Source organism: Meleagris gallopavo, chromosome 15 (assembly GCF_905368555.1).
Source record: "Meleagris gallopavo chromosome 15, MGAL_WU_HG_1.1, whole genome shotgun sequence".
Lineage (NCBI taxonomy): Eukaryota > Metazoa > Chordata > Aves > Galliformes > Phasianidae > Meleagris > Meleagris gallopavo.
The window spans coordinates 3,384,936-3,411,941 of NC_139418.1; the positions used below are offsets into that span (position 1 = coordinate 3,384,936).

The window sequence follows — 27,006 nt, forward strand, 5'->3', positions numbered from 1 at the left end:
TTTCCTGCCTCGACTCCTGAATCACTCAACCAAAAAATCTGTCCTAAAATTCCCCATTAGAAGCATGACTCCTTGAGCCTGAGCACGCATCTTGGATATTTCAGAGCTGGTTTTCAAAATATTCAACAATGGTAAAGGAAAAAAAAGAAGTTCACCAACCCAGATCACATTGTAGCTGGGAATAACTTCTGTTCTAAAGCTTTTTCCAAACTTCAAATGTCATTTTTCAGATTTTGCTACATCACTTCTTAAATATTAAAAAACGGCTAAGATCATAAATCTTTCCAATCTAGATGACAGAAGCAGGCTTCATCTTAGGTAACTGCTAGACCCTTAAAGCTAAATCCAAGTCAGCTTTGTGTGCTCTCTTCTGCATCAGTAATAACAGAAAAAGTACAATGAGTTGAGAATCATCTGTAATCTTCAGACAGCTTAAACTCTCTGAACTTGCTAGCTTCAAATCTTTTACTACAAGCAAGTCTGAATGATCAGCTCAAGGTGAAACAACTAATTATTAGGTTAGAAAGCAGAGTGGAGAGGATCCCATGCTTGTTTACAATACTGAGAACATTCTGTGTTCTTGCTGAATTAACTCTCTATTGTTCCTTTAGTCTACCAATAAGGTGACCTTCCTCCCTCTCACTGCAGGGCATCTACCAGAAACATCCAGGCTGAACGTTCCAGTCATCACCACGGCCAGCCCATCCTGTTCACACTCTGTACTAACAACAATCCAGCTTATCAGAGGGGGGAATGGTCAGGAAGAAAAGGCTCCTTTATTTTTAGACAAAAAGTACCATATTTCCAGTGCAAAAGGGGAAAAATAGATACTTGGGCTTTTTAGATGAACTGGATACCAGTAACAATCAGGCCACAGCAGCAAAACGGTTATCATACATTTTAACTTCATTGCTGTATTCTGCAGTTGAGTTGAGCCTATGTCACTGCAGCTACCCTGTGCTGGAAACTACTTGTGCTTTATCCTTCCTTATGCAGGAGGATCTGTTTTTCGGCAAAGGTGACCTGCATGCAGCTCAGTAGTTTCAAGCAGCATCTATCCAACAGCATGCTCCAGCATTTCCCATCCTGTTCTCTGTTAACCATCAATACTTCCAGCAAGCAAACCATATCTTCTGGAACACAACTGAACAGAAGGTATAGACTCTCTATACCCTAAAAGAACAAATGAATCAAGTTCTGAAGCTCACTGAAGACCCATACTCATTCCATCTCTATTTCAAGACTCATGCAGCTTCATACCAAGACACCAGATAAGCTTTATGAGAAGAAAACGAGATGTTTTATACATTTGTACACACGTATACACACACATGTAAATATAAGCACATATTCACACAACAGAGTCCTCCATCTTCTTTTCCTCTCCTGTGCTCTGAGTTTCCCACTTTCTTCTCCCAGATCTCCCCTAAAGCATACTCTCTTGCTTACACACTCCCTCTCTTCTGCTGAGGCTGTGCCCTACAGCCTCACGTCCCACAAGACATAAAACAAGTTCCCCACAGGACTCCTATCTGTGTCTGAAGGAAAGGACCACAGGTAACAGCATACTCCCAGAACTTTTTTCTTAGAAGAAAAAAAAAAACAAACCCCCACAAATATTGAATATTTATAACACTCGCAGTCCAGAGTACTTCCATAAATCTTACCCAAAAGACCTAACAGATTTCTAAACTAAAAAGTTGCACGAGAGCAGTAGGAGAGCAGCTTAAGACAAATCCATGGGGATGTGGCAAAGTGGCTGCAGTGTATGAGAAAAGTCAGTCCCTTCAGCTGTAGTCAGTCTCAGTATTGTGGTTTCCTGGTTTCAGCAATTAATCTGAAAAAGGACAGCACTCTTTCATACCTTACCATTTATGGTTACAGAAAGCTTCTCAATAGGGGAACTAAGTTATGAGTTCGGCCACAGTAAAGCAAACCCAGAGAAGCATAGGAAAGAAAAAAAAAACACCTCCACCAGCTCTACGCTCCACTGCTTTATGGTGTAACACCTTTCTGCCCAAGTCTGTCACATAACCGGAGTTGTCCTTCCACCAGCAAAGGCAGCATTTCATCAGAAACAGTAAGTATATTTTTAAGCAATTTTTGTTTTCCTTGTGTGCAAATGATAGCTTTCCTTTCTGGCAAATATAAGAGCTCTTGAATGCAATCATCTTTCTAAATCTCCAGCACTACAGAGGAAACCCACCTAACTTTTCTGTAGCACACGGGCAAGTTGTAACTGTATGCTAATAATTATGGAGAATTATCAGACTGCAAATACAACAGTTGTTATTTCCACAAAATCCAGAGTCTGCAGCCCTCATAGGGTCTTTGCTCTTTGGAGTTTCATGGCTCTGGGTGCTCAGCACTCCATAGCATTCCTTCAGGGACCGTGCTTGATCTATCCCCAGGGAAGTTAGAGATGAACCACACTTGAACACTATAAGAGTTTCCTTTGAAAACTACTCTTAAGCTGAATAACTTTGTACAGTTCTGTACTACAGAGAAACAAAAAGCAGCAGTCCACAAAGAATTCAGAAGTGCTAAACTGATCAAAGGGCTTTTTTTTTTTATTTAAGAACTACCAAGTATAAAAACTAGCATGCACAGAATCTTAGACTCCACTCATTTTTAAACAAAAAAAAGCCTAACTTAATTCACAGTAGTGTCAAAGTAGCTAAGCAGTCCTTAAGTAAATTGCTATGATGTATTTCATAAAAAGGATGCAATTGTATGGCGTTACGCAGTTCTAATACTGAATCCTCAGGATTACAGTAGAGCATTGCAGAATCTGCTTTTCCATGCAAATTTACACTGAAGTTCAGCATCAGTCTATTCTGCGAGATGCATTATGTTTGCAGTCATAGGCGTGCAGAATACCTGAAAGTAATGTGCTCTTATATTGCAATGAACAAGATTGATGCCCTCTGGCCCCATCATCACTGGGGAAAGCAGACCTGTTATCAGCAGTACAATGTTTATAAATGCTAAGAAAGGAAATGGGGCAGGGGGAGGGAAGGAACCAAGTGCCAGAGTGAGTGCAGGTCCAACTTCAGGGATGTAAGTGGAGGGGCAAGTATGGGAGTGGAGCAAAGGAAGAAGAATCTACAGCACTGAAAACACTCAAGAACAAATAAGCAAATGTCAGTGATGAGCTTAATTCTACTACGAAACACTAGCAAGTACATAAGGCATACAGCTCTGCCACAGCAGAATAACCAATACAGAACTTATATTTACAGGATTCAGATTCACAATTGCCTTTTGGCTCCTGCACCAAGAGATGCTATGGACACCCGCTGGGTAGTGCTATTCCTCAGCTCAGAGCAACTGGCACAGCCTGAGACAGAGGCCCTCTATCTCTTACCAGCTCATGGCACTGGGAACTCCTCAAGAGATGGGAGAGAAGGCAGGGGCTTCCCACTGAGTATCATGCACATCTGTTAGTCAGAGCAGGGGACTGTGTTCCAAACCTGAGCAGATGGCATCCTTAGGATTATCACCAGCAGCTGTCAGTGCAGTGATTATGCATTGAAATTGCACAGCTAATGTACTGTATAATTTAACTAGACTGAGGGAAAAGAAATATCAGGGAGAAGGAACATTATGAAAAGATTTGGAGCTTGTATTTTCCTAATAATTATGGAGGCACCCTGCAATCTTCAGTGCAGAAGACACATTTAGATACGCTCTTGAAGGACAGACTAAAATCCCCATTATATACTCCAAACATCTTCCAATCCAAATACACTCAGACTTCCTGGGTCAATTGAGTCCTCAGCAGTGCTTCATTTCTCAGAGATTTAATGATTTTTTCGGAGGAAACACTTAACGAGCTCTTTCAACATTCCTCCTAACACGCACTGATGGGGTTAGAAGATGGAAGAAGATGGAAGAGAGGAACTTTTCAATCTGAAATATTAACCTTTTAAGCACTGGTGAAACTCTAAATAAATTTTTTCTATATGTACACACAGGATGATCCCACAATTTCCCAGTGTAGCTGGGACAGCTATGTAAACACCGTAGCTCAAGTAAAACTTGGAGAGTAACAGCACTAGAGACAGAGTTATCCTCAAGTCACATTGAGGGTACCAATTTTTCCACTCCTTCCCACAGAACTGATTAAAGGTTAATCATCCTTACTGCACGTAAGAATTGCTAACAAGGCAGGTCTCTTGTTTGCTGTTCCCAGCTTCCCGTTGTGCTTGGAAGACCACACGGTCTCAGGGCCCATGTCCCCCTCTGTTCCATCCTGCCCTTGACCAAGCTGCACAACCTAACTTATGGGTATTAGCTCACATGGCTGCATGGACTTTTTGTGTTAAACTCTAGCTCCAATCAGCAGGTCACATCCATCTTACTGCAGTTTCCAAGTGAAGATTCTTCCCTCCTACAACACCAGTGTGTTATACACAAACATCAGAAAGACAATGCCCTTAAGGAAGCTGTAAGCCACACTCTCAGTGGTCCTTGATGTTCTACTTAAAAGCAGAATTAACCACAGTTCCGGACAAAAGTCACTACTCCAACAATAACAACTCTTTTTCTTCCTAATGACCCCCAAAACATTTAGATATTATGCATTAATAGTTACCTGAAAATATACACTTAAAAAAAAATTAAGATCTCAAACTAGCTCTTAACACTTTCATCAATGGAAAACACAACTAATGAGAGCAACACTTGAATTATACCCACACTCTTCCTGGAAAGAGCTGACAGTGCCTTTCTCTTGCCTTTTCCCAGCCATGCTGACCCAGCCCCACAGCTCTCCCAACCTGGCACAGCTGGGGTTTGCCTGCTCACGGGTAACAAGAGCAGCCATTCATCAACTTAGGCTTATGGCTACCTTATGCTTTACCTAAACTCACGTCTTTTATTTGCTCCGTGTATTAGCTGAGCACAGGTGGATTTCAGTGGGTACCATGCCACACTGAACACCAGCTTGCAAATAAACACTAAGCAGCTGCACACATCTAAAGCCAAAACCTGAGAATGCCTCAGCCACTGCATGAAGCTGTCCACTGCTGTTTTGCAATGAGACCAGGACAAGATCTATTGTGCCACACACATAACATTCTGCCCTTCTCCTGCAATGCTTTCCTCTCCTCTGTGCCCAGAAACCCACACACATCTTGCCAGTTTTGTCCCTACCTGTGGCTTGCACCATGTTTCAATTACAAAAGCGAATGCTCAAACCCTTAGTTACATCTGTCAGTAGGACACAGATCCTGGAGATGGGTTGAACTCTTTGTGATTGTTATGTCTCATTTTGATAGCAATACCATAAAACAACAGTACTGACTTACTAGCATATGGATTCGCAGCAAATATCATCAGATTCTCTACAGCAAAGTATCAGCAAGATGACTGGAAATGCTGTTTAGCAAGGGAGCACGGGTGAGATGCCAGGCTTTCCCACGCTCTATGAGCTCCCAGTACGACACCAACACTGCAGGGCTCATCCCTACCTATGAGTGCCAGCAGCAGTCATTGCCCTGTGCCCATGGTGGAGCAGCAGCAGCCTTCACTGCTGTCTTCTCTGATCCTGTCCAATTGGGTTTGGTGGCATCACTCTCCTTGTGCCATTAAAATGCAGCTTTTCTGCCCCATATAGTTGAATAGCAGGCTTTATATATCTCCAAACGGACAAGACCATCAAAACTATATATCTCATTTTAAATGTAGTGCTTTTTTTCACCTCTTTTGAAATAAATAAATAAAAAAAAGACATACTTCAGGCTAACCCTGAAGACAGAATGGAAAAAACGGAAAAAGGACTCTACTTTGGGAGGATTTTCCCTTCATGCAGCCTTTACCAATACACAACCCAGAGCACCTCTTACTTCAGGCAAGTAACGCCAAATAGACCAAATTAAGGCTAAAGACAATCCAGCTGTTCAAACTCCCTCAGATCAGAATGATAGCTTCCAACTCCCACCCACAGCCTTCCCTCCCTGCTTTCTTCACCCATCACTTTATTAAGCAGTACACAGTTTGTGCAACAAGATATTTCATAAAACATTCAACTGCAATGCTGATAGCCAATTCTAATCATGATTGTCTCTCACAAAACAGGAACAGAGAGATTCCAGACTTCCTAACACCTACATCATGTTGGCAAAAAAGCTGGTGACTGCACAGAAGCGAGGAGAGACGAGGGCCCTATGTCTGGGACTGGGAATGGTCGCATGCTCCATGATGATGTACTTCTTTATTGGGATTACAATCGTGCCATTCTACACTAAAAGGTAGTAAATCTTTTGATTATGAATACAAGGCTGTTTCTTTTTTGCCGTCTTCAAACACAGTTATTAAGAAAGCCAAAACAGATGTTAGTACACTGAATAATGAATAAATACTACGTTCTTGAAGAGCTCACAAGAATGGAAGATAGAAATAAGAAAAGAGTGAGCCATTAAGTGAGGCATTGAAAGGTAAGCACACGAAAGAGGGCTAGGATCATCCCCAGGGCTAGAACCAGAGCAGACTAAACCAAAACATTTACTATGAAACCATGTAAGATAAAAACCAGTCATGCTTATCAAAGCTTGAAAATGAAAAGTTAAGTCTTCATAAATGTAACAGAAAAATAAAATAAGCAAGAAAAAAACCCATACTTTTCAGTGGTAGAGGCTTATAAGAGAAGTAATGGTAAATGTTTTCGGTCAATTAGACGTATCTTGCCTCCAGATCAACCATCATGAGAAACACCTTCAGAGCCCAGTCTACCACAACAAACACTGCAGAATACGTTGAATGCCAATAAGATTACAATTACTCACATTTTTATTTCATTTCACAAGTTCTGCCTCTATATATAAAATCAATTTGCAAAAAACAAAGTGTACTAAAACCAAGAGTTTACTAAAACCAAGACTTAGCAGCTCATTTTTCCATGCATGAAGATCTTGATAGGAGTACATCCATTGTTTCTTTCTTTGTGGCAGCACCTTTATACTCAGAAACCTCAAGGCATACATATTGGCAGATATCAATGCTGTTTTTCATACCACAAAAACAGAATAGCCAGACTTCTACACTACCTTATGTAACAACATCATAGCTGACAACATTCCGTAATGGATTCAGAAAAGCCATTTAAAGCCATGCTTTGAGATTTGAAAAACATTAACAAAAGACATGTAAAAAAATTAGTTTCTTAAGAGTGGTAGGAGGGGCAAAGCTCACTGCATTGGTGATGAGCAGCCCTGAGCTGCCTGTGCTAACCCACCAGTGGCACCCAGAGATGAAGCTCCAATGTATAACTACTCTGATGCCACAAAAGCGTTCAAAAGCAATGCTTTTTGTTTTGGTTTTGTAGTGTTTGGACAACAGAAACCATATGCAAGGTCCTCAAAGCCAACATCAAGGACAAAACCCTCTGCCCAAACAGCGAAAGCTCAGAGGATGAAGATATCTTTCACTACCCTTGCCTACAGGTGTGGGTTAATCTGACAGCCTCAGGACAAGAGGTCATGTTGTATCACACTGAAGATACCCTGGAAAGAAATCCAAAGGTATTTGGAGCACATTCCATTCTCTCTCTGCTGCTATTCAACACCTCTGATTCAATGGGAGCAGTAAGAGCAGGGCATACAGTTTTGCAGCCAAGCAGCAGAGCACAAGTAGTTGTTCAGCTTTCGTACACTGATGCCCATGCTTAGACTAAGGAATGCTTAAAATGTTTCAGAACATACAAGGGGCTTCGATTTTTTCTTTAAACATTACATCAAACATTAAGTTAATACTTAGTAAGCAGTTGTACCAACTGATCATGAATATTTAACATATATGAATATTTAAACATATGCAAGTCTCTGAGTTGAAGACAAATGGTACTGTAACATAAAAGTGCCAGTCCCAATAGCTGGACTTTCATTCTGAGCATGTTAATGGTTTCTAGCAACATTACTCCAACCTGTAAGTCTGCAAATTTGGAGCATACGTGCACTGGCAGACAACAGGGAAATAGGGCAAATGTCTCATGGACAAAGGCACGCCAAGCCAATCTCGGGATACCAGCCTAACCACAGGAGCTTCTGTCAGCACCAGCGTGTTTGTTTTACTCAATGCAACTTTACTACAAATCCTGCATTACAGCATCTGTCGTAACAAGTCATTTCAATTTCTCCTTGCAGTGCTCGTATGTCCCCGGCAACTCCGAGAACTCCAAAGAAGTGAAAGCACGAATAGAAACAATTGCAAACAATTTGAAAAAATATCAGACTTTCCCATGCTACTACGACCCAGGAGGAATGCAGACCAATGTCATTTTAAGCAGACTTTATCCCCCCAAAGGCCTCCTCTTCACTTTCCTTTGGCCCACACTCATGTTTACCGGTGGATGTCTGATTATTGTCCTGGTAAAGATCAGCCAGTATGTTTCTGTTCTTTCTGCTCGGCAGTAGAAAGTAAATATCTCGCAAAGACTGTTGCTACCTATTAAAGTGCCTTTGTTCTGTCTTGGCATTTTGTGATTTCTCAATACACCAGGAGTCAGGCTTTCTAGGCAAACTGAATGATGCTCACTGCAGATGCATGCCTAACCAAAAGATGTTTTATGTTGAAGATATGTTTGTTTCTAGCACCAAGACTCCTAGTCATGTTCTGAGGCACATATAGGTAGATGCATTTCCTGTTCTCTGAACATAACCCTAAACCAATTTCCACGTTGCTACCAGACACAGGGAGAACATAAGTTGCATCCTGCATGCTATATTTGACTGGCACCTGGGACACATCTAACACAAGTTTGTGCATCATTCACACTGGACTGGTTTATGAACCACTCAGGACCTGTCATTCACAAGAAAATACAGATAGAAATATAGATAGAAAATACAGATAGAAATCTAAACATATGAAACCTTTGTTGTAAGAGATTAATGCGATGCAATTCTCCATTGTTATAAAAAAAAGAAAAACTTGATATGTTAAACCTTTATAGGCATTTTCCAGCATTACTAATGGAACAGCAACAGAATTTGCTTTTCATTACAATCAGAAAATTGAAATCAGACCAGAGTACTAAAAATTAGTTATTAACATCAGCAATGTTAATGGTTATCAGTAATCTCTACAGGGAAAAAGATCTAATCTACCATTTTAAAATTCAGACATTGGAAGGGGGTGGGAGAAGTGGAGGGGATGTAACAACATCTACTGTAGGAGGAAAAAATATTTCCACAAGAAGTATTTACATCTTCCTACAACATTTTGTTGAAATGCACCTAAAGCAGTGTGTATGTATAATTCTGATCTTTCTCATTCAGGAAGGTGGAAGTGCAGCTGACAGAGGCAGGGATGTTTTGGATGACCAAAAGCATTTGTTGATGAGATGGGAAGGAATGAGGTCCTGCCTTTTTGGTTTACTCAAAGCTAAGGCAAGAGTACAATAACTGCTTAAAAGTATATAGCTATTTAACAGCGATATACTTGCTGAAGCTAACGTGCTGTAATGGTACAAAAGGCAAACAGACTAGCTGTAAATAGGTTCTTCCTGAGCTTTACCTCAAAATTCCCTTTCAGCAGTTGAAATATCTTCCATTTGAAATCCTGAAGTCACTCACAACTACTCTACACTTTCTCAGACCACAGGTAAGCCAATCAGGTAAGCACCTGCCAGCTTGTCCCCCAGCCCAGCAATGCTGGGTGAAGGTGAGTGGTTGCTCTTCCTTGCAGCAGCCCCTGACCCCCTCATACCCCACACAGTCCAGGTGGCTCTAGGATGCTCAGGAGTCAGTCACTTGCCTCAGAAGTGCAGATGCTCCTGATCCTGCTGAGCTTGAAGGCGAATGAGAAGTGTAAAGGCACAGAGCTTGCGCTGCAGATCCCAGCTCAGTTTCCTGACACCAGCTCAGGAACCCATCCATCCATCCCTCCTCCTCACCTCCTTGCTCATGGTTACCCCTGACAGCAGGAGCTGAAAGTTTATTCAGATCTCTTCCAGATTTACCTCTACCAAAAATAGAGGACTAAATGAAAACTTATTTCGCTCCAACATGTACACATTGCAAGTAGATGAAAAAAAATAATCTTACACAACCATCACAACTTCTTCCTTCAATAAAGTACCATTTTCCATTTGGGTAGGAGATATTCTGAGTGAAAGCAGCTAGTGCAGGAGAAAAACATGCATACACACATTTGTAATCTCCGTTATTTTGCAAGCTTTCCAAGTCCATATTAAAAGGGAAAGGGGTTCAAATGCAAGAAGTCAAAAAGACTTCTGTAGAAAACAAACAAAATATATAGGTGTCACTGATGTCTGCTCTTATTTTAAAATAATACATTGTCCATTAGGCATAGTTCTCTTTAATGAGAAACTGTTGTAGATGCTTTTTCCTTCACAAGTTCTCTTAAAGCAGAAAGGTTTTTTAGCAGCATGCCAGGTTACTGAAATATTTCTTGTAAGCATCTTCCTATGTATTGTATGTCTTCTGAATTTGAACTCACTGAAGAGTGAGACTGAGTTTTCCTCACTCTACAAGCTTCCTACAGCAGCACATAAGGAAGCTATATACTCCATAGGTTTTTGTTTTAACATTATTAGATTGTACTGTCAAGTCTACAATAAACTTGAACTTTAAGAAATGCTATTCTTCCAAGATGCGGCAAAACACATTGCATGGGAAGTGCTTCAATACAATCTCCAAATGTGATCTAAGGCACAGGCCAATAGATCTGCCTCTGTTCCCACAGCCTTGATGTGCACCATTTAACCTCCTCAAAAGGCCCTGCCTCCCTTTACCTTCTCCATAAGAACAGCTTAGCTTACAATGGATGCTTAGTGAACCTCTACGGAGTCCTTCCTTCTTTAGTTGATCCTAAACAACTCCGTATTAGAAGGTAATACTTTTGAGAACATCAAAAACACCACATACTCTGAAAGCTTGCTATACATTACTCAGCAAACCACCTGTGATGGATCAAGCAAAGTAGCCCAGAAATGCGTCCTTGTAGGAATACTTTTATAGATTCGTTTAGCAAATACATGCTTATAATCACAAAGCAATCACACGAGTAAAACTTAAATAGCCAGTAAATCCCCAGCAAACAGTGACAATTTATATGTGCCTCATATAAGCCTCAGTGAACTGCCCAGTGCTATTTGTACAACCACGCAATGGAGGTATGACAAAAGAAGCCAACAGGGAAAGAACAAGAAATAGAATAACAGAAATAAGATGCCTCCAGAGGAAAACATGGAGATCCTGATAGGAAATAACTACTGACAGGGTTCCAGGCAGGTGCACTGAGCTCCCCCTCATAGCACAAAGAATGGCTGCTGTGTGTATCACAACACTATTACAACAATAACAGTGCTAAAGCCAACTGGAACATGAAAGAAACACTGGAAGAGTAAGCATAGATTTTAGATCCTGATTAATAATTTACTTGTGCAGGCCATTTGTATTTCTATAGGAATAACATTGCTTTCCTGGAACTGCCACAAATCCTACTTTCCAAGTGCTGGATATAGACTGTTGGGAGCAGTTTTTCTTGCTGATGTCGAACAAGGCCTGGATGTGGCAGTTCTGCTGTGGAAAGACAGAAAAAAAAAAAGCAATCCAGCATTATTGTCAAGGGAATTTGCAAAACACTCTAAAGTGAAGCTCATCCCAGAAGTGAGAAAATAGTTTTCTGGATAAGGTGGATTCAACATTGATCAGCTTTCAATAAGGTCACCTTGCTCCACCTTTGAAGGACAGCAACAATGGCAGCTTTAGGGGAACTGAAGGGATGCTGATCCATTACAAAGTCACCCATCTGTCACCCATGTCAGTCACCTACATAAAATACAGCAGGCATGTTCTGGCTACCTCCAACAATTCTTTTTTAAGCATGCTGCTAACTGGGTCTGTTTTTACTCCCCAGTACTCAAAGTAGCTGCAGGACAGTTAAGACAGAGAAGACTGGGGTGCCCAAGGATTCCTCGCTCACTGAATACAGAACTGCCCATGGCAGTCAGACACCTTCCAGCCGAGCAACTGCTGCCATGTTCTTGGTAGCCTATAAAATAAATAAGGAAATAAGGAAAAAAAAAAACAAACAACAAACAGCACCAATTTGTGGCCTTAGAAACCATATGGAAACAATCACTGTGTTATACTTTGAGCAGTTTCTGCATCAGAAAAATAGCCTTTATGGTTAACCAGATAACTCCACATATAGGAGATGAAAAACCCGTAGTCAGAAAATACTTCAATTGGGTAAAAAATGATGGTAAGTTTTGCTACAAGGCATTTTTCTGCTCACAATGAAAGGGTTGGTAGGTGGCAGAAAGGTACACCAGGCCATACCAGCTCCCCTGCAGGAGACAGCACGACACACAGCCACGTAGCTCTTCTCAGTCAAAAGACACAACTGGCATCATCTCAAATTCCTCAGAAACTCAAGGGCTCAAAAGGGAGGACATCAGAGGAGCTATAGAGCAAACTGCAGTTTTCTTTTTACCCCCCAAAATACTGGCAAACTGTAAAAATGCTATGAAAGCACACCACGTAGGGGCTTTTTATTGGTGGTAGTGTTTAGTTCTTCTGGAGCAAGGTTTCTTTTACTACGCCTCTCTAAGGCTTAAATATAAGTTATAATGGATAGCTGTAAAATTAGATGTTTTTCTCCTTGTTATCTCTGGTTCTCCATATTCTCGAGCGCTTTAACAGAAAGAAAAAAAAAGGCAGCAAAAGTCTGACAAAGATTGGTGACTTCTGCCAAGTAGAGAAGTCAATGAAACAGATTAAAGAAAGTGGTGACTTAATACCATGCTCTTCTTGAAGAAATAGCAATGAAAAAACATCTCGTCAAAGTTGAAGGACTGACAATGTGCTCTTCCACAGCTTCCCAAAAATAGCTGTGCATTTCTTAAATAAATACAAGTAGTCTTGTTACACCCAACATTTCTTTCCCTAGAAGTGTCATACAGCAGTCACGGAGATATTAAGCTGTCATTCACATGCTGCTATACCCAAACCAGCACAGGTATGTTCCCTTTTCTCTTTGATCACATATCTCCATCTATAATATTGATCACATATCTCCATCTATAATAAAACCAAAGATCTCATGATTTATTCCTATACCTTTCATAGAAAAGCAAAAACATTTTTTTTTCCACAGAAGAACTGGGTACTAAAGAACTTAAAAGCTTTAAAACAGCTGAGTTACAAGTAAAAATCATATCCTACTGATATTTCACATATAAAATTAGGATGGTTTAAATAATTACTATTGCACTTCTTATTTGTCTTTATATATGTATATATATAGATAGCCAGACAGATCAGAACAGGAAGGCCCAGAAGGTCTGAGCACACTGACAGTAACACAACATCAGTCACTTAACGTTCATTTTACTTGTTGAAATGGGCAGAGAGAAGCACAGAACACTGCCCAAACCATACATCAAAAAAACAAAAAATACTTATAAAGCTATAAAAGGAGAATCAGCCAAATGGATTTTTATCATCTTATCTCCAGAGGAACATAAACACATTTCTATGTGGTAAGGCAGTTCAAATTTGCAATACAGAAATCATGAAGGTCTTCTTTCAATTCTCTCAGTGCTCATGTATGTGATGGAGTGGCTGTTGAAGCCTGAACTGAGGCCACTGAAGAAAGCTGCAATACATCAGCCTGTTCTGCAGCACCCCACTTCCCCTTGAGATTCTTCCCACACAGACTGCTCTTCGGGCTGCCTATCACCATGTCTCAGTATGCATAAGATCATTTGCAGAGAACTCCTCAGCTCAAATCCTGTCTGTCTTCTCCACATGAACTTTACTACGGTATAATTTTAGAATTCCATCAGCAAGAAATATGAACACAGCTGAATAGACAAAAATAACAGCAGGGCATCTGTAATTCCTCATAGGGCAAAGAGGAGAAGCATTAGCTTGATGAACCACAGTTTAAGTTAACACACTATTTTTAAAAGCAGTTATGCAACTTGAATGTCCTTTAAAAATTTTACGTTCTCCCTTTTGTTTCTGGAGATGACCATAATGTCATACCTCTGGAACACAAGGTAAAACAGCAGCTAGATAGGAAAGTCCTGCTTCAAAATACAAGGAGATGCAGGGACACCAGACTGTCTACAGATGAGTCAAAACAGTAGGCATGAATTTTAACTCATTAATAAATAAAGCGTAGACTCGTACATTTGTGCATGTATTTTGAACAGCGCTGTAACAATTTATGTAGCCTGTCATAAATTTGTATACTTACATACACACACAAACACAAATTTAATTCTCATTCTCTGGGAGGAACAATCACTATCCTTTAAAGCCAAAGGAAACAAAGGTTTTCATACCAAAACCAGCAACTGTTACCATAAAGAATATTATAGTTAAAAAACAACACCAAAAACCAAGTCTTTCAATTACTCTTGGTGGATTGTCAGATATAAGACAAATGAAGGAGTATAAATGCAAATGAATTTGACACTCTCATAGCTTTAAAGTTCCAAAACTCTTCAAAGCGTTTTTACTAAGAAATATAAAACAGAGTGACAGCTGCTGAAACCACAAAGGGACACCAAAGACTGTTCCACTGTGCCCACAAGTCACATCAGGGTAGGTTTCCAAGCTTCACCTAGAGTTAAGATACTACACTGGGGCAGAGGAAACATCTCATACTGTCAGAAAAAGTGTCAGTCAGCCTTAGAGAAGTCTGTGTTTTTCCTTTTATAGTTACTGATGTTTCTTCTCCTCCATAGCCACTCAGTTCTTCAAGACTCACTAGCAGAGGAGAGATAATCCATTGCTTTCTTTGCATTTAGTGGAGCAATGACACAGCACCAACAAATAGAACTTCTGAAGATGTTGAAATAAGTTACAATCAAACAAACTGCCTGCACTTGAACACCATCTTATCATTCCATTTCAGAGCTGCCATGTTGGTAAGGTACTCTTCGCTCCATAACTCACTGAAGTACTTCCCCACAGCTCAAAGAAACAGTTCACATTTCTTCATGGTCAGGTAAAAGCATTGCTTATTGTCTGACACTTGCCCAAAGAATCCCATGCAAGCAATTCAGACTGAAAGAATCAAGTCATCCTGGCAGAAATGAGATCGTGGGCCCATCCTGTTGTGCCATTGCCTTCATAATACAGCATTCTCAGCTTCCCAGTATTGTAGCAGTGTACTTACAGGCAGATTACTTGAATTCCACCATAGGTGAGGAAAGCAAAGTAAGTGACTTTTTGACACAGATGCAAGCAATGCATGTAAGTGACTCGAGGCTGTGTCTCTGCATGCAGCTTTATGAGATATCAGTTCAGGAAAAGCCATCCCTTCTACTCACAGTAATGAGGTCTCTTCTACACCACACTGATGAGGAAAAAAAAAAAAAAATAGTGTCAACTGTGTACTGTTACTGCTGATTTCAGCAGAAGCATTGGGGCTGTAATTGACTCATGGCTGTTACACACAGCTGCAGCTTCAGGCCAGGTTGCTGAATGACACCTCATTTTAATCTTAGGTCAAGCAGGCACTGACTGCAGTTGACAGAATCCCAGTCCATCACATCCATCTCCCAGAAGTCACGTACTAAATTGTGTTCAGCAAAATCACAAAGAACTGTTTGGTGCTTTTAATTGCTATAACATTAGATGCTTTGCCTATATAATTTAAATATGCACTAGGTAACTAACAATAGAGAAATCTGCAAATGCAAGGGAAATTACAGAATCATACACAGATTACACTGCACATGTGTGGCAGAACAGAGCTGAGAACTAGATTTAAAGCAACAAGTCAAGAAACAGTTGGGATAACATGGCACTGGTGGTCTCATAAGTGAGAGTTAATCTCCGACGTAAAGGGAATGCAACGCCTTCAGTACTACACTGCCATCTCAGAAATCTGCTCATAGGGACAAAAAAAAAAAAAAAAAAAAAAGCTGGCACAATCAAAAAGAACACCACAAACCAACTGAAGTTCACTACAAGTATTTGTAGGTGAGGGTTTTAGGAACGGACAAGTTGGAGCACCCTGTGACAAGGATGTCAGCTGAAGGTGGGCTGCAGGCTGGCCGCCTTAACATACAGAAAGATCCAGACAGCACCAAGCGCGTGGCTGTCAGCACAGGGCACCTCATAACCACAGCTCTCACAGTCCCTACTTATTAGAAATAAAATCCTAATTATTAAGGAGCTCCTTTTAGAATGTCTGATGCCCAGCTGTTTTGGAACAAGATTAACAACATGCTTGTTCCGTTATTTTACAGTCTGAAAATCAGCACTCCTTAGGTGCCCATATGTACAGAATTGACCTACATGAAATGCAGCAAATCATCCATCTAGCTGATGTTCAGATGTGTTGAGACCCTGTATGCTATACAGCCTTAAAATACGAACACCTGATGCAAAGGTAGTACTGAAAAAAAAAGACAAATCGATGACACTTTTTGACCTCAAATAAATGTATAGTAATATATTTACACACATTAAGATTAGGAAAAACATTTCTCAAGACTAACATGAATTTAAAACAAGAAAAAACAGATTGTAACTCTTTGTCCCATCTTTTCAACCTTTTCAACCCAGCTTAATTCTATACCAAAAGTAGACACTGGCACTTGAGTCAGAAACCTAAATCCAGGAATTTAGAATCTATGTGAATATCAGAAAGCAAGGTATAATTCTGAGTTATAAAAATTAATACATGGTTGTGGTTTTTTTGTTTTTTTAGGATTCAAGAGCAAAGCAACTAAAGCCAGTGTAGAATTAACTCTATAATACCATTCTCATGTCAATTCTGCAGTTGAAAGAAATGTAATTGTTTACAGGGGACCAGCAGCTCCAGTGCTCTGTCCTGTGTATTTCCTAGTAGCTGGAGATGCGATCAAAGCTGGCGCCCATTCAAGCTGCTACTGCAAAGCCATTGTGCTTCTTTCCAAGCCAGACCCATGGGTAACCGTACTCTCACACCTCTTAGCAGAAAGCTCACAAGAGAATGAGAGCAGCTCAGAAACAGAACAAGAGACAGACTTTGCTGGAAGTGGCACAGTTTAACGTGAACAAAAAAAAAAAACAAATAAAAAACCAACTACCACCAATAACCACACTAATAAACAGCAAGAAATATTCCACAGACCTCACCAGATGTTCTACATAACCACTGACAAGCGGACATTTTTTCATCAGAAATTTCACCTATATGCTGTACTCCAACTTTGGTTATAAAACGTTAGATACCGTAGCTTCAAAACAAAAGCTCATTAATCAAGGAGCACTGCATTTACTGTTTCCAGCACAACTTCCCTGGTAGGGAGGCTAACAAAAGCACAAGGGACTTTGAATTTTCAAGTTCTCTTCCCTCTGCACCATGTTATAAATACAATAATTGCTTTTCCTCAATTCCCCTCATTCTCTGCCCATTCTCAAAAATACATTCCAACATATACTCCTTCATAGTGATTTTCATCAGACAATAAAACTCAATCAAGACTGATAGTTTTTTTAAGCCACTGTTCCCATCTTGCTTCTCTTTCTTGTGCCAACCCATTGTGTGAAGCAACCAGTCACAATTATCTGGTTTTTGAGGGCTAAAAAAGGCCTTTCTTCAGCCATTACTTCAGCCCTGAGATGCTCAGTGTTTATCATCTTTGTCTGCTGTCTCTCTCATTTCCAGCATATTTTTAGAATCTTTTATTGCCATCTCTTTTCCCCTTGCTAGTTGTAGCAACTCGTTTTGCACCTTGGCCTTTCCAATTTTATCCCTACACGCTCCCTCTATTTCATCTGTATTAGACTCACGGCGCTTATCTTCCCGTACCATCAGGATCACTGCCTGCCCTTTCCAGCAGCAATCAGCTTTCTTCTATCTTCTTCCCAGGAGACTCTAGAGATCAGCTTCCCAGACCTGCTAAAATCTCTTTCTGAAGACCTCTGTTCTATCACACTACCGCTCTCCTTTTCCACATACGGCTGTGATCCCTGTCATTTAACAAGTGTCATCAAGTCAGACCTTTTTTCCCCTCAATTCACCCTGAAATTACGCAGTTCTGAACAAGGAAAAGACAATTAATTCAGTTTATCAATAAATCTTTAACTTTTCCTGTACCTAGGGCTATTCAGCATTCTATAATACTTAATCTACTTCATAAGTGACTGATATAATTCTAAACAAGCCCTTAATCCTCTTATGAACGATACATCTATTGACATTTGATGACAATGAAACAGGAGGGAATTTTTATTTTTTTTTTAAAAAAGCTCATCTTTCCAAGAGATCAAAGGAGCTACAAATGCTGCAACCCAGCAAAAGGAAGTCTGAGGGGTAAACAACACAGCACAATGTTTAGCAGTCTGTTTTCATACTAAGAAAGAAATTAACAGCCTGCTCAGCTGATGACACAGGACTGCTCTGCAGTCTGATCCAAGAACCTCAAAATCCAGCTAGTGTGCAACTGAGACAAATTTTTGACTCCCTTGCCTCTAACTGTAGCAATAAATACAAGAAGTTAGTGTTTGAATACGGTAGAACAGTGTTTAAATACTGCCAGTAGCAACTCTCCATCATAAAAACATATTTATACAGCTTACAGTCCACACACACCCACCTCCCAAACACCTCTGCACTTCCTGTCATGCAGCCACAAGCAAGAAAAACAGTATTTCTATTGGAAGTTACAAACGGGCTGTAGCACAGATTTGATTTAAATACTAATTCACTCTCTAATACCATTAAAACTATAAACATGGCTGAAGAGATAACAAGAAGGAAGGCCAAGTTTTCATTAGAGATTGGAGAGCATAGCCTGTATATCACTGCTGCTTTTTGATCATGAAAATGGTGGGATTTCTCTTTTCTGTTTATGTGCTGCTTTAGCAGACGCAAATGAGAATCTTGTCTTTCCTAGGCAGGGATGTAGCACTGGGGCTATCTATTTCTCTGCACTTATTTTCTTCTTTCTGCTCCAATTTATCTTTCTCTTCTGCAGGGTTTGCTTTTGCACTGATTTCTTCATTTTTCACTTACTGGAGACTTATTTTCTCATTTCAACAATTTCACTCCTGCATAACTTCTTTTATAAAGAAATCCAGCATTATGTACTCCAAAGGAAAATATCTATTATGCCATTTAATAGTAGGCTGAAAAAAAAAAATACTTGAACAAAGCACATAAGCAGAAAAAAGCTAAGATGTTTGTGTTTCACATGACCATTTTTTGCAGAACTTTGTAGATATCTATCACTTATCGAGTCTACTCCAGTTTTGTCTCACGGATCCATTATTTTTAATTAAAAACCATTCTTCATTACTTTGTCTTAAGAGACAGCAGTCTGAAATCTAACTTGGAAAATAGTATTTCAAATCAAGTAAAAAAAGTAGTCTGTATTGTGTTGAATTCAGAGAATGGGGAATATGAGTCTGTTTTAATAGCTGCTAACCACACAGCACTAATTTAAGACGACCCCCCCATGCTTCAGCTCACTTCTGAATACAGCCCTACCAGCTTCCAGTGAAGAACTCCTCTCCTGGTGTATGCAATAGGAAGAGGAGCCAACCCTGCATCAGACAACCAACACACTCTGCTGTCATGCTACTCAAACCACTTCTTTGGCAGCCTTGGGTATTTCACTTGCTCCCTTCTCCCACAAAAGAATAAACACAGAACTAATGTACCCACTGCAAAGACATTAACCAACCCACCCAATTAAAATGCACTTTCAGTTTTAGTCTTAATACTTGCCATTAATCATCACCATTTCCACACTGAACCTCATCTTCCATCTCTAATTACTGTGTTATTGTTGTGGTGCCATTTGAAACACGATATATGGATGGATTTACATCTTTAGTGCAACGTATCTTCTGACAGGCATTTACAGATCAAGATCACTGGAACCAAGAAAAATTCTACATGATACCATTAGCACAAAGAGCCAATATGCAACACGTAAAAAACAGACAAACTTCTACACCAACTTCACTTCTCTAAGCAAATAGTTGATGTACTTTATGTCTGGGTAAAAAAAGTATATATATAAAAAATAAACTTCTTCCTCCATAATACAAACCATAGAATTCCTATTGTCTATTTTTACATCTCATTAAACTCTCAGATATCCTACTGGTACTCCACTCGAAAAATCAAAGCTACTCCGAGAACAATCAGCTGCTTTACCACTTGGCAACTGGTACTTCCTAAACGCTGCAGATAACTGCTGTTTGATTATATGCTATGGGCGACCAAGAGGGCTTGACCTGAGAGTCAGCTCTTATCTAACCCGAAGACGGGATTCAGTGAGTGCACTGAAAGCACTTCCTGCTTTCAGATGGAACACCACCTCTCATTCCAAGGCAGAGTGATTAGGGAAGTGAGGACTTGCTCATCTCTCCATCCCAACGTGCATACATTGCCAAAAATTCAATTAGTTAAAATGAGCAGAAAACATAATTTATTATTAATCAAACAGATTACCAGAAGAAAAAAAAAAAAAAAAGTAATTTAACTGATCAAGCCCTGTAGAAGACTGGAGCGAAGGTTTCATTCAGACAGCTGCCTTCACCAAAGGCTGCACTGAAGCAGAACGTTATCTGTTAGATAAACACACAGTGCTTTACAAAGCCCAGTAATAACAAGGCAGCCACCAGCCTCCATTTGTCAGATCAGCTCCTGCTGGCTGGCATCTTGCACAGTTTACTATTTAATTCATTCTGAAAAGCAGCATGTAATAAGCTATCCTGACATATATTTATTGGGTGCTCTTCACAGCACAAGTGCTGTTAAATTGCCTCCTGCACATCAAATTTTCACCATCAGTATTTTCAAATTGCACAGGCTTGAGAGTCTTCAGCTCTAAAAGTGAATATCCGAGCCCTGGAGCTGCCAGGCTGTTAGAAAAGCAGGGTCTTTGAATAAAACACTGCCAATAGTAAGTTGGCCAGTATTGCTGCTTTCCCATACCCCCAGCAGGCATGATTACAGAAGCAGTAGATAGGTTTTCATTAAAATCACTGAGGATATTAGGGTGTTTACAGAAGGCTTGCATTTACGACCTTTCATTTTGGATGAGTGAAGATGGTCTAAAAGATTATTTCCAAGTTTAATGAATTTGATAAAAATGTCATTAACTCTTTTTTTTTTTTTTTTTCCTTTTCCCTTGATTTCATTAGTTGTTCAGATCTTCCTGCTGCAACAGAACCCCATGCAGAGACCAAGAAAAAGATTGGAAAGATTAGCATAATACATTTTAAAAAACAAAACAATAAAATAACCAACCGAACAAAAACCTACATTGAACAAGGGATGCTTCATATTCAGCACAAGTGTTGGAAGTTCTGAACCCTCAATCTTCTCAGAATTACGACTCTACTGAGCAGTGAGACTGACAGGTCTCAGGTCACAAAGACCACCATGCTACTCTACTCTTTTGCAGCCTTTAGAGCACTCAGTGCTGCAGGTAGAAACCTCCAGTGCAGCAGTTTGAAATGGCATTATTAACATTCTGAAGGCACTTTATAACTTTGCTTTGGTCTTTTAGTCCAAAAGTTACTTTGATCTGAAAAGGATAGTAAGGTGATACTGCATGGATTAATGGGAGAACCAGAGAAGAACAAAACAAAACTGTAAAGCAGTTCGTGAAATGTAATTGGGCAAGCAGAGCTCTGAAAGGTCTGACTCTGAAACTAGCTGAGAGAGAGCACAGAGTTTTCCTTCAGTGCCAAATCAGTTTCTCTCCTCATCTTATACTACAGCTTGGTGGGAGAAGGCTCCTGCTGGCAGATCTGGATAAGTTTGCTGCAGTTGGACATCCTGAGCAAACCAATCTCTTCCTAGCTAAGCTTCCTTCCAAGAGCCATCCTGTGCTCCCCTACACTGCATGGCTCCAACCAGGGCAGCCTAAGGTGGAAGGGGAACAGGGTCAGAACTTGCACATCTCCTCCTTGGCAGATTTAAGATAAAGTCATTTGCTAAACATTAAGATCCAAATTAAACCCAACTGATGCTCACTACAATTAAGCATTGTCTTCCCTGCCAAGATGCATGAGACAGGTTTTTCTATAAAACCTTCTTACTAAATGAATTCTATGCAGGAGTACAGTGGCACTAATACAAAACCATTAAAACAAATGTCTCCAGCAGACTGTTTTCTTGGCTTTCTCACATTGTATTGAAATTCCACAAGAAGGGCAAAAAAATCAACTAATGAATGGACTTAGGAAGAGAAAAAATACACAGGTTGATACAAAGTTTAAGTTCCAGATAAAAGCTGAGGCTTTGCCATTTTATACCCAAGCATGGGGAGTAACAAGCAAGTTAAATTCTTGTACACGCTTTATCTGGAAAGGAGATAGTAACCAAGACAATTGTGTACATTGGCAACTTGAAACCAAGCATAAATTGCAGCCATTCTTCAGTTGTGACTGGGTCATCTCCATTCAAGAGTAGATATCAGCACCTAAATTGTCCATTTCCTTTCCCTTCTTCTTCAACATCTCCAAATCAAAATATCTATTTTATGATTTTAACAAGATGAGCATCTCATACAACCACATTAGTAAAGAAAATGAAAAAAGTATACTTTGCAAGCTGAAAAGAAATGCAGTATTTCTGGTGTGATAACACACTGCAGCAAACAAGGCAGAAAAAAAAATAAGTGCCCCCTGCTTTGTGACTCCATCCCACATTTTCAGTGGGCTGGTTTTGCTCTCATTAGAAGAAAAAAGCCAACTTTAATTTCTACTCAGAAAACAGAAGCTGGCAGTATCGGGCTTCCATGCAGAAAAGGAAGTTGACTTAAGCTGAGAAACAGTTTTTACACAAAGGACTTCAAAAGAGGAAAGAAAAGGTAGTTTACCTTATAAGCTGCATGGTTCACGAGAGCTCCTAAATCAGCTAGAAGTAATTCTGATGGCTGTTGGCCTATAGTGACTGCATTCATCTCCTGAACATTCATCAAATTTGTCTCCAGTGGATGAAAATCCTACTTAGAAGCTGCTGCATAGAATTTAATTTGGCTTGAGCATGTTTTTATTTATCACCTTCCCCCCTTTCTCCTTTCATGAAGTACATAACAGAGTCCTGTGATCTCTGTAAAGCACTGCTTAATATTTATGTAGCACTCTAGCAGGAAAATGATGCATACTGGTAAAGTTGCACCACGACAACTGCTCACAAAGAATATTTCCTTGGCTTCTCTGTGCCTTTTCAAGCTCATGGTCCTTCTTCCTCCTGTGTCACTTACACAATTAATTCCTTAGTTTCTGATCTTGCAGTCATTAAAGCATCGTTTATCACTTTCAGCACATCTGACTCAGCCAGTACATCTACATTAGCAGGCTGTACTGATAGCAGCTTTGTTGAAGCTACTGTTTTAAAACACACAGAAGTAGGCTCAGAGCATGTCAGCTTCCAAACTTGTCTAACTGCTTAGATAAGTCAGTGAGACTTGTTCTAAGAAGTTTAAAGCTGCTGACAGAAGTCAATATTTGCAAAGAAGGAAGCATTATTTCACTGGACTCCATTATATTATTGCGGTAGTGGAATTCAATTTAGCTTAATTCTCTGAATTTAGAGCTGTGCATTAGTGCCAACCACTGTGAAAGAAAAGGGGTTTTAACGTCAGTTCACTTCTGAGAGGATGTTTTAGTGCCACATACAGTTTTCCAGTTCTTGATTGTTTCATCCAGCAGTCAAATGAGCCACAAGGCCATACATTTTTTCAGTTCTTTGTGCTTACGATATCACTTTTAGAATTAAGGGCCAGGATCTCTAGTCTCAGACCACTGCTTTCTTTCATCTCTTACACCAAATCTATTGCAAGTGAATTCTGATTTTTGCTTCTTGGTTTACACAACACAAGGCATTCCTATGGCAACATTAACAAATTGAATTCCATTTAGAGAGCTTAACTCCTAAAGAGGAATGGATCAGCTTCCTAGTACTTTTTGTGTATTGCACTCCTGGTTTTATTTGCTTACAATTTATCTAACTGCCAACTACTCAGCACTTTATATATGCAGTAGTGCTATACCCAGATATTTGTTGTCAAGAGGTTACTATCAACATTTGTCACAGAAAGCATGCTAACATAATATTTAAACTTCCTGAAACATCTTTTTATTAAGCAGGACTTTTTTCAGTCAGTTGGATGTCCTGTATAGATAAGGGATGAAAGTAGGGACATCACAGCACTGCTCCAGCTTCACAAGATGGCCTCAGTGGACTCTGCTAGGATTCTCACTGCAGAAGTGTATGCAGTAAGAAAACCCACAGAGAACTTAATTTACACAGCACCAATGAAGGTGTGTCAAAGTTGCAGAGCTAAAGTTGAATTACAGTCCAATTTGATACAAAGAACTTTACGAACCAAGCTAAAAAACTGAACTAAACCAAACTGTTAACAGAAAGAACTATAACAATGTCACGTAGCTTCCTGAAATTCACTTCAACTGATTTTTCACTTCACCAGTGCTCAGACTTTGAAGGGTGAACAACACTTGGATGCAAGAGGGGAGCTCCCCAGCAGCTCAGTATAGACATGGTGCTTTATCCAGTTGTTCGTAGCAAACAGCTTGGGATGGAGAAATGCGAGAAACACAAGAGACACCAAACTGTCTAAGAACAAGAGAAGTTCTGCCTTTTAAAGGGTGTTTGAAGCAAACTGGTGTTCAGGGTACTTGGCCCAGCTGCTCTGGACAGAAGCAAGCACTTACAGACCTTGTAACCACACTGCAGTGCTTAACACCTTACTTGAAGTGCAACAGTGACATCCTCTCCTAGAAAACAAAGGCTTTATTAAAAACCAACAAAAACCTACATAAGAATTAACAAATATCTCACCCAGCAGGAATGCTGTTCTCTGCAGCTTCTCACTGGGCTTCTGGGACTATTTTTAGCTATTTTGGAACATCTGAACTAATCCAAACGGTCACGAAATTACCACAAGAAAATCCCTTGCGTTTTATCATTTTGAAGTGCAATTCAACAGTCATTTCATCTTAGGAAACGCTGTACTTCAGACAGCAATGCTCAGCAACTGCAGCGAACGTGTCTTATTGAAACCATGCTAAGTCTAATTTATTTTCTGCAGTGATTACACTTCACCAGATTCTTCAGGGGGTACACAATGTACACAAGTACACAAATGATTCCCGTATTACCATGCAAACGTGTTTGGTATTTTTGGTTGTTTTGCTTTTGGGTGTGCGTTGGTGCACACAGTAAGAATTACTTTATCCCTCAGCACATGCAAAAGGACAGAAGTTTCAGTCAAACAGAAGTTACACCATACTAGAGTCAGATTCACAGCAATCTAGAAACTCCCCTGAAAAATCTGATTCCCTTTCATCCCAATGTATTTCAGAAACAACCACAATTCAGACATATCAAATTAGTTACCCAAAGAGAGGCAAGTTTTTCAAACGTTGCCTGGTACATATCCCTTAGGATACATCACAGTGAAAAAGCACTACTGAAACACTTTCAAAGCACAGACTTACAATTAAGCTGTCCTTTCCTCAAAGGTGAACCAAGGGTTCTCACAGTACATGGCAAATACGCTTAAGCATATCACGCTTTCTGAAACAGCATTTCTAAAACCTCCCCGCTCAGAAATGCTGATAGTAGTTTTTCTTCTATAGTGGGACCTCACACACCCAATTATAAGGTCAGACCTTGAAATGCTGCACAGAGCTGTGCTACTTCATGCACGTGCCGGAGATGTGACCACAGTCCCCTTCGTGACAGATCAATGCTCCCAGTCCTGCTGCTCCCAGACAGAAGAAAAACAGCCCTCCAGTAACCATCTACATGTCTACAGATCCACAGTACCACATATTTTCTGCTTGAACAGACTTAATAGAAGGCAACTGTAGAAACAGCCATCACAAAGGACAACACCAAAGATGCATCGCCCAAGAATAAATTCACGGTTACCAACAAGCCACCACTTTGTGTAGTGGTAGTCTATATTCAGATTATTTGCTTTAATTCAGAAAAGCACGTCTGTCATTTTCAGTTTGTTTGTTTTTTTTTTGTTTTATTTTTAATAACAACATCATCAGCTACTTAAATGTTGATTTCAGCTTTGTTCAGGGAGACCACGGTGACTCGATACGAGGGTCAGAAATAAGCACAAAGCAAGTACTTCTGGGTATTGGAAGAAAATGCCTTCCACAAAACTTACTTTCTTCTGTTTTCGATTCCTTTCAAAGGGATGTACAATTCAATGGGATATAGGCAGTCAATGTCAAAATATACAGCTCATGAAATGGATGCTCTCGATTCATTTATACAATTCAATGCACAGTGAGTGCATCAACTATTAACAAATGGAAACCAGAAGAATAACATTTGCTTAAAATTTTGCTCCATAGCAGCTGATTCAGAGCATCACCTTTGCAAGTAAAAATTACTAGAAAACCATTGGGTATTTCTTCATTTGCAGGTCTGATAAGCTCAGCTATCTGATGTGCTGTGGAAAAACAAAGCTTTGTCAGAAGACATCCAGCTCATGCTGCCCTGCTACCTTGCAGATATTGCATATTTATTGGAATGCCTACAATACTGGTACTTGCTTGCGTACCAAAGTCCAGGTAAGTCTTAAAATGAAATAAAACAATTTTTATATAGATACATACTTACAGTATCTTCATCTAACTGCTCTACCAGTGGCCCCGAATTTCTCTGGCAAAAACAAACCAAAAAGCCCCACAAGGTAGACAGAAGCTTTGAGCAGACTAACTCCCATACATCATTTCTGTGCTATGCAGAATGACTTTCTCCACATCTACATCACATCACGTCACCCTTTATGGTTTGCTTTGCTGCACTCCATATCGACTGACTCCTGGCTTAAATAACAGCTCTTTGCTTGTGAACTTCACAACAGTTAGACAATAATATTTAATAAGCATTTAAGCCTTAATTCTCCTCTTCCCCAACTTCCTAGAAATGGTGATGAATCTTTCCTATGTGCTTCCTTTTTTTGGCCTTCATAAAGTTTACTGAATAATCTATAGTATACAAGTAAGTTTTCCTAAT

General features: G+C 39.9%; 2 protein-coding genes across 12 annotated transcripts in view; one reads left to right on the forward strand and one right to left on the reverse strand.

Annotated features, from left to right (window-relative positions):
• LOC100551480 (A-type potassium channel modulatory protein KCNIP1) overlaps positions 1–27,006 on the reverse strand; it is a 371,266-nt gene that overhangs the window by 279,838 nt on the left and 64,422 nt on the right. The gene's annotated exons all lie outside the window — the stretch shown is intronic.
• Positions 1,878–26,431, forward strand: KCNMB1 (potassium calcium-activated channel subfamily M regulatory beta subunit 1). Of its 7 annotated transcripts, none has more exons than XM_085236500.1 (5): positions 1,878–2,080; positions 6,082–6,254; positions 7,328–7,523; positions 8,145–8,369; positions 9,535–10,599. In XM_085236500.1, the coding sequence occupies exons 2-5, from the start codon at positions 6,118–6,120 to the stop codon at positions 9,730–9,732; spliced, it is 756 nt and encodes a 251-aa protein (XP_085092626.1). In that variant the 5' UTR covers positions 1,878–2,080; positions 6,082–6,117; the 3' UTR covers positions 9,733–10,599. The 7 variants fall into 7 exon arrangements, with proteins under 7 accessions (XP_085092626.1, XP_085092624.1, XP_085092623.1 ...); XM_085236498.1 differs by lacking the exon at positions 1,878–2,080 and adding an exon at positions 26,411–26,431 and having other exon boundaries at positions 9,535–9,603; XM_085236497.1 differs by lacking the exon at positions 1,878–2,080 and adding an exon at positions 13,570–20,034 and having other exon boundaries at positions 9,535–9,603.

What these genes read in the sequence shown, in the direction of transcription:
- KCNMB1 (XM_085236500.1), top strand. Translation starts at nt 6,118, where the DNA reads ATGTTGGCAAAAAAGCTGGTGACTGCACAGAAGCGAGGAGAGACGAGG. An exon ending in GTGCCATTCTACACTAAAAG is followed by an intron (nt 6,255 to 7,327) that starts GTAGTAAATCTT and finishes TTGGTTTTGTAG; the next exon opens with TGTTTGGACAACAGAAACCA. An exon ending in CCCTGGAAAGAAATCCAAAG is followed by an intron (nt 7,524 to 8,144) that starts GTATTTGGAGCA and finishes TTCTCCTTGCAG; the next exon opens with TGCTCGTATGTCCCCGGCAA.